The sequence below is a fragment of the Danio rerio genome, chromosome 20 (assembly GCF_052040795.2).
Source record: "Danio rerio strain M-AB ecotype USA chromosome 20, GRCz13ab, whole genome shotgun sequence".
Lineage (NCBI taxonomy): Eukaryota > Metazoa > Chordata > Actinopteri > Cypriniformes > Danionidae > Danio > Danio rerio.
Genome location: NC_141040.1, coordinates 24,344,688 through 24,364,228, shown reverse-complemented (window position 1 = coordinate 24,364,228; position 19,541 = coordinate 24,344,688). Strand labels below are relative to the sequence as shown.

At 37.3% G+C, this 19,541-nt stretch overlaps 1 protein-coding gene across 4 annotated transcripts in view; it reads right to left on the bottom strand.

The window, feature by feature from the left end:
• The window catches only part of rtn1b (reticulon 1b), a 58,155-nt gene extending 39,211 nt beyond the window's left edge, over positions 1-18,944 (bottom strand). For 2 of the 4 annotated variants that reach the window (XR_015517461.1, XM_087296417.1), the window contains exons 1-2: positions 18,554-18,912; positions 1,317-2,036 (exon numbers count right to left, since the gene is read on the bottom strand). Coding sequence is in view for 3 of the 4 variants with exons in the window: in XM_087296417.1 (XP_087152543.1) it covers positions 1,317-2,036; positions 18,554-18,776 (943 nt within the window). In the remaining variant the exon portion in view is untranslated. 4 annotated transcript variants of the gene reach the window in all.
• Between the last annotated feature and the right edge of the window lie 597 nt (positions 18,945-19,541).

Below are 19,541 nucleotides of genomic sequence, written 5' to 3'. Positions count from 1 at the left end.
GCACCTTATAAACTGTATATTTATAACAAATCTGTACATACAATTGAACATCCAAATTTCTTGACTAAGTGCATCTCTGTTTAATGTTTATCGTCTTTTTTCCATATTTATTTTGTGTTGTCACTTGTCACTTTATGTACAATGGAAGCTTCTGTAGCCAAAACAAATTCCTTGTGTGTGTGTGAAGCACACATGGCAATAAAACTGATTCTGATTCTGAAAAAGACACATGGCTTACGCATGCAAATAGGTAGTGACACAAGTGCGATGCCACAAACTCTCTTTTTCCAGGCGCACCTACAGAGCAGTGAGTTAAAAATATCTCAACTTTCTTTTTATTAAACTACAAAAATGCAAACCAACCAAGGCAAATAAGCAGCATGCAAAACTAGATCTTGCCTTTCAGCATGGCAGAGCTCAGGGATCTTCAGTTCAAAAAGGCTAATCCTACTTGCCCTTCACACAGGTGAACGGGCTTGACAAACCACAGTTAGAACACATTTTCTTTTCTTTGTATGCTTCTATCTCCTATTTTAAGATGAATGTGTGTATGAGCTGTGAATCTGAGTGGCAGTGAGCAGGGTTTGGGTCCCTTCGTCACTACTTGTAGCTTTGATAATCATTGGGCCTTACATAGATTTGCTAGCAAGAAAAACTACCTTTCCAAACAAGCTTAAAAATGTTTTTGCTACTTTCCAAGAAGATAAGCAAGGTCACTGGTTTGAATCCCGAAAGGGCCAGGTGGAACTCCTGTGTGCAGTTTGCTTGTTGTCCCCATGTTTTGGTGGGTTTCCTTCGGGTGCTCTGTTTCTCCCACAGTTCAAAGACATGCACTATAGGTATTTTTCTAATTTAGAAAAATAGGTAAACTAAACTGGTCATAGTGAATAAATGTGTGTATGAGAGAGTGTATGATTGTTTACCAGTGCTGGGTGCCAAAAAAAAACAGAGTAATTGGCAGTTCATGTTGCTGTGGCAACCTCTGATAGATCTGAAGGATAGAGGATGACTAAGTGATTGATCGATTTGTGGTGTTTATGTGTTAACAGATTGACAAATAAAGCAATACAGGAGCATGTGGTCAGTCAGTAAAAGAATTTAAGAGTGCAGGGGTGTCAAACTCAGATCCTGGAGGGTCGCAGCCGTACAGAGTTTTGTTCACACTTACCTGTAGGTTTCAAAAAAGCCTGAAGGACTGAATTAGTTTGAGCAGATATGTTCAATTAGGGTTAAAGCTAAACTGTACTGTGGCCCTCCAGGAACTGAGCTTGATACCTGTGGTAGTGCATGCACTACTGTAGAATAGTGACGCTCACCTGTAGGGGGTGTAGATGACTCAGGGCTGTCATCCTCCGGCTCTGAGAGGGTTACAGTAGGCATTCCCTCCAGTCCCAGACTCAGGATACTCTCTTTCTGGGAAACTGTAACTGTGGGGCTGTGCTGGATTGTAGTCGGTGATACAGATGTGGGTGGTATTTCTGTCAAGGTGATCCTCACCGGGCTGGCACTGCTACCGGTACCTGGAGATCGATAGGGTTGATAGTCAGAGAGCTCTTCATCAGATGGTTCCTCCACATACGGGAAGGTCTGAGTGTCCAGAAGTCCTGCAGAGCCAAGTTCATCTGCATCTACTTCGACCGGTGATGGGCTCTTCTCCAGTTTGGTGTACAGGGAGGGCTCTGAGAGGCCACTCATACTCCAGTCCTCCAGGGGACGCTGTGAGCTCCTCGAGTCGTCTTTACCACTGATGTCCATGTAGTTATAAGAAGAGCCGAAAGCTCTCTCTGTGCTGTGAGAGCTGTCAATTTGGTCTGTGCTGGTTTTTATCTTGTTGCTGGAATCTGAGCTGAAGGTGACAGAATAGGATCCAGAGATGAAGTCATCAGTGTGGGTTGTATGTTTGTCAGCAGATTTGCTCAGGCTGCCAGAAAAGTAAGAGGTGTCTTCATGAGAGGAATAGTGTTGATTGGACAAGAGGGAGGTGTACAGGTCATCCCTGTCATCACTGGACTTCTGAATGCTTGAAGTTGATTTATCTGCATGAGAGAATATCAGCAAAAATTTATTTGAACTTGCCTAAAGCAAAAACATAAGTACAATAACTCTTGTAAAAATTATTGTTGCTATACTGACACACATCAGGTCAGCACGAAAAAAGCCCAAATTCACAAACTTTAAATTTATCCATAAGAACTGACACACATCAAACAACTAGTGAAAGATTCCTTTGTCACCATGCGGTCCCAACTGAATGATCAAATACACAGAATCCTTTCACATGTCACAAATCTGATACATTCATAATAAAGACTATGTGAGTTATTTTTGGATTTGATTATGGCATTTGTGAATATATATTTTTTAATTTCAGGTAAATATATATAAAATGTTTTTATTCATTGTTCCAGGGTTTGCATTTTTGCATCTGTGGTATTTTAAACATGAAAAATGACATACAACTATACCAACATAGGCTTATTCTAAAAAATGTAACCCTATATACTTTTCTGGGGATCGCAAATTATGTAGCCAGAGCATTTCGGATTTAAAACGAACGCTACAGGGTGATATGACACCGTTCCTTTTCTTGCTACCTGCATGTGGACGGCTTTACTGCTGTTACCAGCTTGACCGGTAGCTTAACGCATACGTCAGCAGACTTGAGATGCAGAGTGAAGTTGACCATGACAACGGGTACTTAGTCCGATGAAGAACAGTCCCTGAAGGCAGGTAAGACAAAAACTGAAGCCAATAAAATAAAATAAAATAATATAAACAAATAAATAACAGGGTGAGAATGAGGTAAAATCTGAAAATGTGGTAAAAAAATCAGACAAGGGCTTTTCTTTTTCTGAAAAGCTTTTCTAAACACTGCAACTAGGTTTAGGGAAGGGTGTGGGCAGTTCAATCGGCACTTTTTGAAATATTATTGGTTGGGTTTAGGGAAGTGGGTGGGTGGGTCAATCTGTGGTTTTGAAAACACTATTGGTTGGGTTTAGGGAAGGGGGAGTGTGGGGGGATTAGTCGGTTGGTTAGTCAGTCAGTTAGTCAGCCGACAGCAGCCTCTGGTGGATTTACTAAACAGGAGGCTCGAATGGCACTCACGAGAGAAATGTGAGATCTGAAAAAGAGTACACAGTGGCCTCCAGCAGATTCGCGAAAAACAAAAGCTGCAAACAAACGTAGCTCCTGGGACATATTTTGCTCTCTCCAAAAATGTATATAGGGGTACGTAATCGGAATGAGCCTGGGTTGAACTATACTGTGCATATTAATATACAGTTAAAGTCAGAATTATTAGACCCCTTTGGATTTTTTTCCTTTTTTTAATATTTCCCAAATGATGTTTGACAGAGCAAGGATATTTTTTCTTCTGGAGAAAGTCTTATTTGTTTTATTTCGGCTAAAATAAAACCAGTTTTTAATTGTTCAAAAAAAATATTGGCCCCTTTAAGCTTTATATATTTTTCAATAGTCTACAAAACAAACCATCGTTATACAATAACTTGCCTAATTACTCTAACCTGCCTAGTTAGCTTAATTAACCTAGTTAAGCCTTTAAATGTCATCAGTTATTAGAAATGAGTTCTTATGTTTAGAAATGTGTGGAAAAAAAACTTTTCTCCGTTAAACAGAAATTCCGACTTCAACTGTAACTATAATGAAACTATTACAAATCTATTACATAATTGTTTTATAATCCAATCATTGCCCTCTTAATTAAATTGTGAGGCAAGTAAAGTTCTGCACCTCTAGAAAGTTTTCAATGTAAACAAAAACTAAGAAGGAAATCAATGCAATTTTTTTTTTGCAAATTCTAAATTTCTGCAAATGCAGATTCAATAAAATATAATTTACCCTACAATCTTTTTTTTCAATCACCACAGACATGCTGATAATTTTTTTGTCTTTTTATTTATAAAATCATACCTTCATGTATATCATATTACTTGTCTAAAATACAAATGTTCTATTTCAAAATGTTTCAACTCCTACTAACATGATTATTAAACATCACTGCAGAGCTGATTACATTTGTGGAATTATATAGTAAAATAAATGCATCTTAAATAAGAGCTGTGCACAAGAGTGTCACTTTCACCTTGTCTGTAACTGCATGCGCCTCACAAAGCTTCTTGCATCATGTGACCTTGGGGAAATTTGACTGTGTATATGTGTTGTTTGTGAAATTGAGACATTAGAAACGCTGTACGTTTTAAGTGGTCATTTTGCTAAAGTGTCCTCCTGAGGGCTTTACTGTAGTGTGTCTCATCAGCAGTCAGTGAGGGTCCCGTCACACCCCCATACACATCAATTCACCTTGTCTCCTTCTCGTTACATAGTCTGCTCCTGTCTGCCTTTCTGTCCTTCACTCTATTATTGTTGCTATTTGTGGCAGATGACAGTTTTCCAGTTCAATTTTTACTGAAGGTCGACTGCAGTGGTTTCACATAAGGGCTCCAGAAGCACAAACTCACACACACACAAACACACTGACATTCACACACACACTGTGAGATTTCACCCAGGGATCTGAAAATGAGCAGATCTATGGTGACACCAATGCCTCAGTCTACAAAACAATAAGCAACACACACTGCTAAAAACTGGAGGATGTTTAAGTTTGAGTGTAAAAACAGCATTAAAATGTACAAAATAACCTACCACAGTTTAAAGTAAAGAAACCAGGGTAAGAAATTATTCAGGCTTCAGGCAAATACATGCTGAAAGTGATTAACATACCTTACTTTAAATGTGTAAGCAGAAATAGCCTCTATAGATATGGGTTGAGTCATTTAGCAAATAAAACAGTCTGTCAGATTTAGCTGATTCGAATGTTATCAATCAATTAAATGGGCATTATGTGGTTATCAGCTGATAGATATGGGCCAGTAGCCTTCTGCGCCTACTAGTTCACTGATGACAGCCATTCAATCGAGTGATAACATTCGAAGCGGGTGTCAGATTTCGGAATTGCATTTTAGTTGTCATGTTTATTCTAGATTAATTTTTTTAAACGTTTCGTTGGACTTTACATGGTATATTTTTGACATCAGGATCAGGTGTGTTTCCCTCCAAACTACAGATGTGTAACAGTGGATAATCTCATGACTTGTGTTAACGTGACCCCGCTCCATCAGAGAGCCTGTGCCTCTGTCTCTGTGCTGCCCTACATTCACTGGGCAAACTGACTCCACAGGGAATCTATTTTTAACCATCGGTATCTAAGAAGTGTGAGGATCTATGAAAAAGTGTAGTGTGAGAAGACAGCCCATGAATTTTCAAAAACAACCAATATCAACATACACTCTTCTTAATCTCATTGGTGACCAGCACAATAACCAAACTGTACCTGCAGACTGTACCTGCAGACCACAGCGATGGTCACAGAAACATTTTAGAATGTGAGGGATGATGCTTGTTCACACCACACAGTCCCCAGCCCACACCTCTCATCTTTAACATTTAACCATGACTCATCCTCTCCTAAACACATTGATAGCAAAAGCACATGATATTCTTCAGTACTGAACCTTCATTTAGAGGTATTCTACCTGCACACTTATAATATTGCTTGCATTTTGAAAAACAGGAATAAATCATGTGTTGGTCCAAATGAACACTATTAAAGATTTCTCCCATTTATATAATAAATAATTGATAGTTAAATGGAAAATTAATGAAAGTTAAAAGTAAAAAAAAAAGTTTAAATGGAAAAACTTAATGAAAAAGATTGTCATAATTTGCTTACCCTCTAATAGGGTATACTGCATGCAGAGCTAGTGTTTCTTCCCATACTGATAAACTTCAGATGAACAGTTAATGTGACGTTTTAAATTTTAGACGGTTCCTTTTACTGCATCGATGCTGTAATGTAATTAAAATACAATCAGTTAAATAGACTTCAGCGTTCATTTAGTTATTGAAGCATAAACTGAGATACAAAAAAATATATATATTTAAATGCACGCACCTGTCAGGATCACCAGACAAGCTCAGAAACGCAATTGAAAATACTGGAGTAAAATAAATTTGAATAATTTAAAGATATGGCACGGAAAAATGGTATTTAATCCAGTGCTTCTTTACATTCTGAGACCCACTTTATAGCGTATATCATTTAGGCAGTGAATTTTTTTTTTTTTTTTAAGAAAACAGACCTTAAACGTGCCAAATTTGTAACGGCATACAGTTCACCGGAAGCGTTTGACCCTGGTTACTGACAAATTAAAAGTCCTTCTGTGTGCTTCTACATATACCCTATTGTTCCAAACCAGATTGACTTTCTGTTTTCTGTTGAACACAAAGGACATACTGAAGAATGTTGGGAAAAAAACAGCCATTGACCTCCATAGTATTTCTGTTGCTATTGATGTCAATGGCTGCATTTCCCAACATTCTTCAGAATTTCTTCATTTGTGTTAAAAAACACTTGAATGCGAGTAAATGGTGAGAAAATGTCCGTCTTCTGTCTTAAGCAAATTCTATTCTGATCTAGCCATGGACTCTGGTGTTTTCCAGTGTGGTCTCCATAAAATCAAAATTGGACCTTTTTGACATTTAGTAAAATCTGTTGGCTTGAACTACAACTATATTATAGTGGAGACCTTAAAGATTACTGAACTGTAACCTTTCATTATAATTTTTGTTTTTCTTGCCAGAATTTATGTTTTTCTTTTAATTTCTTATGCTCATCAAGGCTGGATTTTTAGAAGAGCCCCTATTTGTCATTATAATAGGTCATGTTTTGGTTTTGGGGGTCTCCAATAACAGGCTGATTTGGGTGCAAGGTCAAAAAAAACTTTCATTGTCTTGTAATATGCATTTATGTTTACCTAATTATCCCAACGACTACCAAATGATTCGTTCAGCAACTCATTTGTTTCCAAACCCCTTCTATGCGGGAGGCTAATCTGAGCTGATTGGTCCAACAATCCAGTCTGTTGTCATTGGTTGATTGGGTTCAGCGCGAAAAATGTCCCCCACGGCTATGAAGCAGCAGAGAGTATGTGAGAGCCCAATACAGGAATGCAATAAAGTAATGTAGTTAAACAGCAGCATATTATTCGGCTCTTAACCCGAACCCCAAGTAATAACAACAACACACATTCAGTATTAATCCACACAGTGGCAAAAGTTGAACTATTTTGAAAATTTACCACGCTGTGTGTGTGGGAACAGCCAGTGGTGGCCATAGCAAAGATAAACGGCAGAGGATCACGAGTTCAGAAACACATTTAAATAGCTCAAGAAAGAAGCACGCATCATATTTTCAACGTGGTTATGGACGCAACGTGAACAGCCACAAACGTATATAACCTGAGAGATACACTACAGGCACTGGTCTATCAAATTTAAGTAATTACAAACTTATAACACACACACACACAAAAACATATTTAGCAAACTACACAAAACAAGACAACAATTTTAATTAAACTTACATGTTATGATCCAGAGTTAGAAGAAACTAATCCATATGAACTGTAACAGTTTCTGACAAAGTCTGACAAAGTCCCATACGTGATAGTCGTTGCTGACCTTTCCTTTAATAACAAACGGTGAATTCCGTGCTGCAGAGTATGTTATTTTATCAAAAATCAGAAAAATGACAGGAACAAACACAGAACACTGTTGGCTATACTGTGTTGTTGTTGTGAAAATGAAATTTAACCCTTTATTCCCCATAGCCGAATCTCCATCTGTCAGTGATCGTTATCTTCGTGTCATGATCAGCCCCGTGATTCCCCACGCTACACTATTGTCTGATGGGAAAGGCGCATTCACGTTTTACCGGAACCGGTTCTACATGTTTGGTGATGTACAATGTCGAGGTTGATGCATTCAGGCAAAAGATCTGAACCGACACGATTCATTTGCTCGACTCTGAGTCGACTACTTCGTTAAAAAATCAATAGTTTTAAACAAGGTGCACTTTCAGATTTAAACTTCAGCTGGATGATTTCATTCACTTAGAGCTGTGTTACACACTAAATAGAAGGTCATTTTCAAAAACCCATAATAGAGGCTCATTAAAAAAATGCAAAGGTGTCTAGTATAGTCAAATTTAGATGATAAACATTCAAGAATCGCACAACAATTGCAATAGGGTGTGAACAATATCAGAAAATTAACAAGTCAACTTAAAACAATACTGTGGCGACTGAACAATATGAGGAGAAATGATCGTTTAGTTTTCTCTGTCTTGGAAATTACAAAATATCGAAAATGGTTACATACTGGTTCAAGGAAGTGTGTATGGATGGGTGTATGTTTGTTGGGAAAGAATCAGGCATTGACAGTGGTGTTAACACTACTGTGCTAATCACTTCTCCTCTTAATCCTAAAGCACTTACTGGGGAATAAGCAGGATCCACAGTTCAGATTAATGAACAGATCAAAGCTTTATAACACTGTACAGCTTCAGGAGTGTCACCACTGCTCAACTATTAAATATGTAAAATAGGTTATATGAAATAAGCACATGAGTGCAGTAGAACAGAAACCTCTGTTTTGACTTAAAATACTTTAAATCAAGGAGTTCACTTTTTATGGCTTTGAAACAACACAACAAGAGCAAGTAGCTGGTGACAGAATTTTCATTTTTGCAATAAAATGACCATTTAACCTTTGTTTTAAATTGGGCTGATCTACCTTCCAGGAAAAGTCACCATGCAGGAGCAATACAATTCTTTTTTGTTGGGCCCAGTAGTGCTCTTACATGTTCATTATTTTGAATGTACTCTTTGATATTCTGGTTATGTTGGCCCTTTGACTCACAAGTGTGTACTCGACTTTTTGCATGAAGTGAATTACTCTTTTCTTTGTTGTGCAGCTCTGACAATTATAACGGAGCCTAGAAAGATCATTGTGAAAACTTCCTTCCTGGAGTCTGTGTTATTTCTGGTCAGCGCCAGGTCTATCTTCACAGGAAGGCATGGACGAAGTCACACAAGATCTCCTTAATAAATAACGATGACAAAAAGAGACAGGCAGGGAAAGCAACACAGGGTTATGTTTCAAAGCAATGCAATTATGTATTTAACATAATTGTATAACAACACATAATTGAAACAATATTACTCTTGTTTTGACAAAATCTAGAGGTGTAATGCTCCTTCAGTTGTTATTGTTATATAATATTCAACTATTATCACTGCCAAATAAATTGAGAATAAGAAAAATCAGTCCTCAAACCCCAATTTCTATATTAATCTTGAGTCCCTGTAAAGCAGTGCTTATCAATCTAGGTCCAGGGGACCCACGGCTCTGCACGTTTTGCATGTCTCCTTTGTCTAACACACCTACAGTAATTCAAGATCACCAGCTCATTAACAGAGAACACCCTGAACTAAGTATTGAACCCATAATTCCTCTGAAAACTTATAAAGTCTTTAGTGTTTTTTATTCTTATACACTTATTGTCTACAACGCAAACTACCCATTATGCTTTGCATGTGATCATAAGGAGGATGCTGACTATTGACTATTTCAGCATCTTATCTGACCGCAGACACTGAATTAGGAGAACATTTCTCGTGCACACACTTCAACCACATCTGACAGAAATGTCAGTGAGTTTCAAACACATCTATTAACATCAAAGCTGTGCATCACAGAAACACCCCACACTCTCAGAAATAAAGGTACGCAAGCTGTCCTTTTCAAAAGCTACAAATTTGTACCTAAAAGGTCGACATTAATACCTCAAGGGTACATATTAGTACCTAAAAAGTACCAGTGTTCCTCTTAAAATTTGTAGGTAACAATATGGACTCTTCAAGTACAAATGTGTATCTTTTGAAAAGGTACCACCCCAGTGACAGCTTGTGTACCTTTATTTATGAGAGTGTAATTATCTGCAGACAGAATTTTGTAACAAATCTGTAGATTTATGCAGAATGATTTTGAGAATAATGTGACTAAATATCTGAAACAAAAAATAATACCATTCATTCATTCATTTTCCTTCGGCTTAGTCGCTTATTTTTTAGGGGTCGCTGCAGCAGAATGAACCGGCAAAAATTCTGTCACATGTTTTATGCAGCAAATGCCCTTTCGTTCGCAACTCAGTACTGGGAAACACCTATACACTCTCGCATTTACACACACTCATACACTATGGCTAATTTAGTTCACCCAATTTACCTATAGCGCATTTATTTGGACTGGGGGAAACCGGAGCACCCAGAGCAAACCCACACAAATACAGGGAGAACATGCAAACTCCACACAGAAATGCCAACTGGCGACAGTGCTATAAACTGAGCTGCAAAAATAATAATGTTTTAACCTATATTTAAGGTTACAAGCACCCTACTGAAACAAAAAAAGGCCTATGAGAGACAGATTTTTTCTTTGCTTTTCTCTCCAGAAAAAGCTTTTGGTGGATATACTGAGTCAACCAGTTGACCTACAAGACATCTTACATGGGCAAATAAAACAGGGGGAAATCTTTGCATCTTAAATTAACTATGGCTGAACAACATCAACTTCCCTTTACAACCAAAAACACACTTCTTTGAAGCTATTATTGAACAAGTCCTGCGCAGTGCTGTAGCAACTTCCTTATCCTGAGTGAAGTGTTTTAATGCTTGCCACTCTTGCTGTCTTGTGTGGGTGTGTATGGTTTACCATGCAAAGTGGTCATATAAGGAGCTCCACCCTTAGATATGTCAACTTGAGCCATGCTTGAAAATAAAAATGTTTCTGAAAATGATTATTAGCAAATACATACTCTGTCATACGTTCATGTTTTTAACACTTGGTCAATGATTTGCATCGGAATTTAACTCTTTAACACTGTAAATAACTCTCAGTGCAGAAATTGCATGATAACTGGCTTAATAGTATAAACGAATATTGTAATTGCAATCTAATACATGACTGGTGTGCTTTTTCCATGTTAATACAGTAAATATTGTAACCCTTGCTTTAATATATAGTCTACTGCATAAAATGCTGTATATCAAACAAGACTTGACTGGATTGTATGTCATAAAGGCATTACTCTTGGATAAAATTAACTGCTTGTTGCTTACATATTAACACACTTTTATGTTGAAATTTCATATTTTAACAATGTATCGTTACACTGCTGATTTCTTTTTAGCCCCAGTGGAAGCACAATATATTAGAGCCTCTCATCTCAACACAACAGAAAGATCTGGCAAAAGGAAGATCAGGACAACACTCACTGGTCCATGGCACGTGAGAGGAGTTTGTGCCAAGACACCCCAGGCACACTTTCACATGATTAGTCTGTCTGTGTACGAATGCACCAGATTTACTTCTTTAACAGAACAGATTTGCGAATGGTTGTGAAGAGCCGAAGCAGCTGTTGGAGGTACTTCTCATTTTGAAAACAAACTGCTCCAGCAGATGACTGCAGGTTTACAGAGAAAGTTGCACTTAAAATCTTAAAAATGAAAAAGAACAAACACTTTTACTGTTTGTGAACAGTGTAGTAAAATACTTAAAATAAAATACATAATATAGTGATACTGTTTAAACACTAAAGAATTTAGTATTATATGGCAAATTCATTTCCTGAAGGAAAATTAGATTTTCTTGAAGACATAACGATAATTTGTTTGTAGAAATCTGGTTTAACAGTGGACAAAGAATGGACAAATTAGCATAAGTCCTTTAAGAATTAGTGACCTCTCTGTGCTGGGTTGCAGCTAGAAAGGCATCCGCTGAATAAAACATGTATGAGAGTAATTGGCGGTTCATTCTGCTGTGGCAGACCAGTTTGACCTATTTAATATTCTAACGAATAATAAAATTAAACAGTATTACAGTACGAGAAATAAATAGTTTACCTTTATTTTTATTACTTTTACTCCAATGAAAATATATAATTTAGTAGTTTATTCGATGTTTGTATCACATATTATGTTTAGATCAAGTATTATCACAAGTATTTGACCTCAACATATCTGAAACATCAGTTGAAAATCTGCTGAAATATCCATACAAATAAACTTGTCAGTGATTCATTTTGTTATACATATTCTCAGATAACCCAGTCTAGTAGAACATGTTTATCTATAATATAAATTAAGCCCAGCAAAAAAAAAAAAAAGGCAAATGCATTATGGATGTAATCTGAAATACTGTGAGAGAAAATGAATGTGGAAAGAGAATGCCAGAAAAATGTTTATATAAAATAATGCAAAGAGTTTGAAGCTGTTCTTTTCTCAGTACAATCTTTTTTAAAGGATAAATAGCTAAAAAAAAATTAGGAATATTTGTTCATAAGTCAGAAAAAAACATATAAATGATAGTCTCATAGTCTTAGATAATTGTAAGATATAAAATGCTGTAAAATAATATACACCATATGTTTATATACAGATATGTTGAGATATTTTTCCCGAAAAACAAGAGTAATTACACATAAATGAATATGAACAGCTTGGAGCAGTAAAGAGTTTCTTCACATTATGTAACAGAATTTAATCACTGTGTATTTATTCACTACATAGAGTGTAAATATTTATCAAATTCCTGGCAGAAGGAGCTAAGAGAGTGTAATGAGATGCATATCTTACAGCTAAGAGAAAGTTTCTTTTAATCTCATTTGCTTATTTGATCTTATTTTCTCACTCTTTGCTGCACATTTGATAATCTGAAACCAAAAACACTATCTGTACAGTATGTGTGTGAAGAAGAAAGTAAACTTGCATTCCAGCTTCCTAATGAATCACGACTCACTGAAGCGAAGACATTAAAAACAATGAACTGACTGTCTAGAATACAACTCAAAGGCTTCATGGTGTCTGATCGGTGGATTATTAAAGACAGCACAGAGGGGTCTCTCCATTACACAACCGACACATGATATATAATTGCTCATTATATGTGCAAAATAAAGTAGTGTCACACACATGCAACAGACTTGCTATTTAGTGCAGACTTGGTTTCAGTCTGTGGAGAAAATCAGGTTTTTAATTGTTCTTGCACAAATGCAAAATGTAACATGATGCCTAAATGTGACCAAGGCAAAGATAATAAATGCTAGAGGAAAAATTGAGATGTTTTAGTATCATACTGAAAGCAAAATTATTAATAGATCCAATATAGATGTGCTTTTTTAGACTGGCTCTTCCTTGGAAGGAATTAAAGTCAAATGCATTCTGTCAGAGGTTGTGTTTCACCTCTGTCCACTAAATTATTCATGTACAAATGGCAAGGTAAAGCTCTAACTTTAAAATGATCTAACTAAAAGTATAAGGAGTCACTAACATGTGATGGCACTAAAACAAAGGTTTTCTTTACATTTCAAAATCTAAGTTTTAACAGGAGGAAACTCCAGTATGTAACTTTTTGATTAAAAAAAAATATGAGTAAACTCACATTTGGTGGGAAATGTTTTATTGATGTTATACTTCTGTATTCCTTTCTATGCAATAACCATTAACAAAAAAAAATTATTAGCTATATTCTGTGCAGTATTAAAGTATTCAATTATTCAAGAGCAAGTATTCAAATGACACAATCTGTATTTTTGCTTTACCTTTGAGTTGTGTCATTTAAAACATTTCAAGCTTTATACTGATGCGTCAGTCTTCATTATGAATTGAAAAAAAAAACATCCTTTGGGTGCATCACATGTAAGTGACTCTTTGATTACGTCTGTATCAGTTCAGATTTCCAGATTCAACTGGATTTTGGTCTGCAAGTTTTCATTTAGACTCAATATTTTTCTAAATTGATTTCTGATTCATGTCAATTGAAAACAAATGCTATTGGTATTCCTGAAAAAGAACAGTGTGGATCAGCTTACATATGGTGAAATTAAAAACCACAAACCACAAATTTCAGGTTCACATGGGCACACATTAAAGGGTCACGAAACACATTTTTTGAGCTGTTGACAGTCGTATATGTGTCCCACACTGCTAAAAACACTATTAGGACACATATATCTGACTAAAAAGTGAAAATTGGTAGTTTTTGCGTTATTTCGAGCAAATTCGTACTTCCGGTTTGAAACAAATTTTTGAAGCTGCGTCACGGCCATGAGATCTTAGCGTGTATTCCAGCGTGTTGACTGGACGTCTGTACCGGGGCGTCCCGTATTACGTCTCCAATTGTGCTGCATTAACGCATGAGTAAGGCTTGGTTCAAACCAATCAGCGCGCTCTATTGTGCAACTTCATTAATATTCATTAATGTTACTGTGTAGACGGCAGAGACGCCACATTGTGCTGGCAAAACAAGCGTGCAGTGTTGCTTTCATAATTTCAAGTCCAGTTTTGTTTTCATTTTCTCTCTGTGAGAGCGCAGCTGGACTCACATGTGGATTACAATATATGCGACGCGACACGCGACAACAATAACTTACATGTCTAGGAACGTTGCTTACCCAAGAGCTTTTCTCTTCTGCAAATAGAGATCCGGATTCGCTGCTCGTCTCCTCTTAATAAAGACGCGGTTCTAGTTGCTGTGGATTGTCCTTTCTCTACAGATTTGGTAAGTGAGCGACCAGTTGCCTTTGTTTATTTAGTTTGTTCGTATCGAACTAACTATTGCACCGAGTGTAAACATGTTAGCACCACAACCAAACTATTACCGTCGTGTAGGATTTTCACCGCTTTTTGCGACCGGAATAACACACGTGGCTTACCTGCTGAGTGCATCTAAGTTACAGAGAAATGCGGAGTTTATTTTTTTCTCTCATTCGCCGTGCGGTATAAAACATTGCAATAAAAATACACGCTTACAGCAGTTCCTCGAATCAAATATCTCGTTTGTCACTAGGGGCACAAATCAATTCCCTGAATGAAAGTGCCAAACTGCAGTTGAAGTACACCATTTAATAATTTGGCAAATAATTTGATTACAGATGTCCATGTAAACACAGTCCCTTTCTCCCCTGTGTGTGTGTGTGTGTGTTTTGACTCTGAAACTCAGCGCGTAGTCAAATCGACATTCCCACACCATCCCACTTTTGCTCCTCTGACACTCCCCCCTAAACAGAGCTGGACACGCCCACTTTTCTGGCTTTTTCCAAAGTAGAGGTGTGAAAACACCCTGCTGAAACGAAGGGGTTCATGGCCCTTTAAAGCCAAATCCCATGTACACCCCTAAACACTTCCCCTTGCTCCTACCTTTTATTTTGCGCGTTCACGTGAAGGGGTAGGGATATCCCAATTCTCTTTGGCTTAAAGGAGTAGGGCTAAGGGGAAGGGCTAGATAGCCCTCGAAATGGAGACTTTTAGGATCACACTCGAAACCAAGGGGTAAGAAAATTTCCCAGAATACACCACCTACAATGGCAGCATACTGTAGCTGCACACAGAAGTGAGGAGATGCACAAACTAGTATTAAAAAAAAAAACTAAAATAATAATAACTCCTGTATAGAAGTCCCACAACATGCGACACTCGAATAAACTGTCAGAAAAGTCTAGTGGCTGTGAATGACCATTTTACAGAGTCTGATATAAAGTTAATGTTGTTTTTGTATGTTTACGTAAATGAATATGGCCACGGTGTAAATGCACAGTACAGTTACAAGCTTATTGCCGCGTTATACCATTATGTTACCATAATATATGCCTTCAGTGATTTCTTAAAGATAAATACCCAAAAATAACACAATGGGAATAACTACAGCAGTCGTGATCGTTAATCTCATATGAATCAAGAGATCAGAATGAAATATGATGACGTGGGCAGGTGCTGTAGTGGTATCCCATTTCTTAGGGGTAAATTTTGAAGCCCTTCCTTTCTCACTCTGTTTCAAGGGCCAAGGGAAGGGGTAGTTGTACAAAAACAGAATTGGTATTGGGCCTAAAACTGTCAGATTTCTTCATTTCAAATGCAGAGAAACTTTTAACTGTAGGGATGTGAGCATTTTTGTGTAATGTTGTCAATGGAAACCAGATTAAGTTGACATTAAGAACAAGTGACTGGCTACAACTCCAAGAGCTGAAGAAATTAAAGACTGAAGCAAAGTAAAAATAGCTCATTTATTTGCTCAAGATGAAGCTAGGCAATTTGCAGTGTGTCATCTGATATGACAAAGTAATCAGATTTAAATGGCTAGAATAGTGATATATTTTAAAACATTATGCTTTGACTTAATGAGAACAAATGTGGCAGCTACGTCACTTCAGATGACAGAGCAGGGTTCAACGCTAAGGATTTTTTCTACTGGCCCGATCGGACCAGTGGTTAAGATTTTTACTTGCCCTGCCAATATTTTTACTGGGCTCACCAATAAAAAAAGAAGAGCTATTTCTTAGCCACAAATAAAAAAAAGTGTTACAATGTTTGTATATCTAGAACTTAAATGTTGAAAAAAAATTAATAAATGTAAAATGAGCCAAGTTCAAAGTGTTGATGGTTGACCTGCCAAATTGACGGCAAACTGTACAAAATATTGCTTTATTTTTTAGTTGTGGTGCACCCTTGTAAATGTCTGCTTCCAAGATGTTAAAAACAAATGTTTTTCATTAGCATCATCGTTTGATGTTGTCGCCATGTTGCTGTCTCTTTGCTGTACTGGTTGATACTGAAAAAAATAACGTGCTCACAACATCCAATCAGATAAAAGGAACCGAGAAGGTAGCATTTGAAGGCTTGAAAACCCAAACTGTTTGTCAATTCAAAGGCTGTATTTGCATGCAATTGACAAATAGTCAAAGGCAAAATAAACTTTAGTGACAAGGCAGCAGTGGCCCAATCGGGCCAGTAACCATCCTGTCTACTGTCCCAAGCATCTCAATCGCTGGCCCCGGGCCATCGGGCAGTCCTTATTGTTGAGCCCTGCAGAGGATATTTTTTTTTTAATATATGGCTTGTAGATGTTGATTTTTATGTCATGTCAACCTAGACTTTAAAGAGGTGGTCAAAATCATTCAGGATCAGTACCAAAGGTCACAATTATGTTTCATACAGAGATGACAAAAAGTTCCACACGTGCTCTAAATGTGATCCATTGACAGGCTATCAAATTACCAAGTATGAAATCCTTTAAAAGTCGGTGAGTAATGAGACTGTGCTAATGAGAGATTCAGATGTTAATCAGAGAGATTCAGTCTGATAATAGTATTTTACCACAGAATTCTGTTTTTAATTCTCTCCTCAATGTAAATCCGCCGGTGATTCATACACATATGAAACTTTGTGACTCACAATGCATTTATAACTTTAAGAGGCTAGATGCTGGATCTACTTCATCAATTAATACTAATTGTTTAGAGGCCGGGCGGGAGAATTTCCAATGAGTGCCACAAGAAACCACACTTAACCTCTGTGAGGACTCTCTGAATTTAAAAAGGTTATTAATCGAGGGAAAATCTCCTTTTATTTGGCTGTTCCAGAGTAAAGAGCCATTAGCAGCAGTTGAGGCACTTTTTCTTGCTATTTAACTCCCGCATTATGTGATAATTTGATTTATTTTTCCCTTACTATGCACCTTGTACCATTTCCGCATTAGCTCACTGTTTTATAACTCACAATTAGGTTATTTGAGTGCTAGCAAACATGACTTCTATATACATACAGTTAAAGTCCGAATTATTAGCCCCCCTGAATTATTAGAATTTTTCTAATAATTTAACTGAAAATCATATGGTTACTTTTGATTTTACGAGGACTTTGAACTTATTTGTTTCTTGCACAGTTAATCATCAGTATAGTTATCAGTAAATGTCAAGTTGTTGTACTTTATATCAGTGTACTTAACGTGCACTTACAGTGTACTACTAACTTTTTAAGAGAACTACCTGAATTACGTTCAGGAGTAGTAGGCTATGGTGTTTGTTATTATGAATGATGAGTAGTATCTAGGCTAAATTGCAAAACAGTACTGAAAAATAAAGTTAACAGTTAAAAAATAACACAAATTCAGTACTAATCAGGACTTTGTGCTTATGAAGAAAAAATAGAAATGAAAAATAGAAAAAATAGAACTTCATAATTTTTTCCTTTGATTCTGATCTTTTCTATGATTTTTATCAGGATGATTATGACAGTTCCTTTTAGAAGTAATTTGAAGCATTTTGGTACAATTCCCTGAACTTATTTAAAACTTTATAGCCTATTCAACTTTCAAAATTAACTAAGTGTTACCTTGTTCCGTGAGACATGTATCCTATTGGCTAAAGTTAATGTTATAAATTTCAACTAACAAATATGTCTCAATATTTCGACTGGGAAATAGGCCTATTAACATCACATAATATGATAGGAATCGATTGTCAGCCTAACAACTTCTAAAAAAAATGGTGTAAACACTGACCCCTTTTGAATTGATTTAAAATTCTACACTTAAAACCATCTTACAATTTGGTCAGTTCAATAAATAATGACATTTCTCAAAATTCCTTCCTCAAAAAGTGCTTAAGAGAGCCGTCAAATTCCCGATGTTCAGCCCCAAATTTACCAGAACAGTTCCACTCTCAGAGCCAGTCAGTCAACCCGTCAAGGTAAACTGCTACCTGACAACAAGGCCCCGGTCGGTCGACAGAGAAGTTAAGCATCGAGGTTTGTCAAATTACATGCATTTATGATGGGACGGATCAAAATCGCATTACCTGTGGAAGCAGTTTCCATGACAACAGGGAGCGGTTGCCGGTCGCTTTCGGGATGGCTGGAAAACTGTTTCTCCACACTTGACTCGTCCTCCCAGTCTCTTGTCTGTCTCTCCTCTCCCAAGACATCACGCCGGGCGGAGCTGGTTCTCCCAAACCGATCAATCTTCTCGAAATCCTCTCCGTACCAGCTTCCCTCCGAATCTGCCTCTGGCTTCTCGGACATTTTGGAGCGCTCGTCTGTGTGGACTTCTCTCAGGGAGACACGGTGACAGACTGAAGACACGCAGGCGAATACACTGTTCAACTCCCCGGATCAGACGCTGGGTAACTATCCAAAGTGGTTTGGGCAGGCCGAGCGCTCCGAAAGAGGCTCACGCGGCTTGTTTAGTTCAGTGTTTCGGCGCTGACGTCACCATGTCTCGAGCCCATGGTGGCACGCAGCATTTAAACCCTTAGAGCTGGAATTTGTGCATAAAACACGACTTTCGACACCTGGTTGCAAATTAGGATGGGTGTTGTTAAAATTATTTAACAGAAAATAATCATGTCGACAGAATGAATTTCGAATGAGCCTCAGCCAATTTGTTCTGAGGTAACTAAAAGACGAGCACATTTACTATTGAATGATAATAGCATTGTCCTAAAAAGTTACACTCGGCTGTTAGTGCGTAGTCATGGATCTTATTCAGTGTTTTATTAGCAAACATTGCCATCTTGTGGTAGTAATTATTACTGCAGAGGCCGTAGAATGTTTGATCAATGTTTAAGGTCAAATCAAGGTGCAAAGGCAAACCCATAAAAGAGCTTTATTTGAATAAATTTGCAGTTTACTCAGAAATGAAATTCACTAACAATTTAGTCTGCTTACCTCCACACCATCCAAGATGAAGGTACGTTTTTTCCCTTGGCAAGAAAAGCTGAAACTGGTCTTTTGTGATTCATGAATTGCAAGACAAATTCTACCACAGCTTTGAGAGTCGGGGGGAAA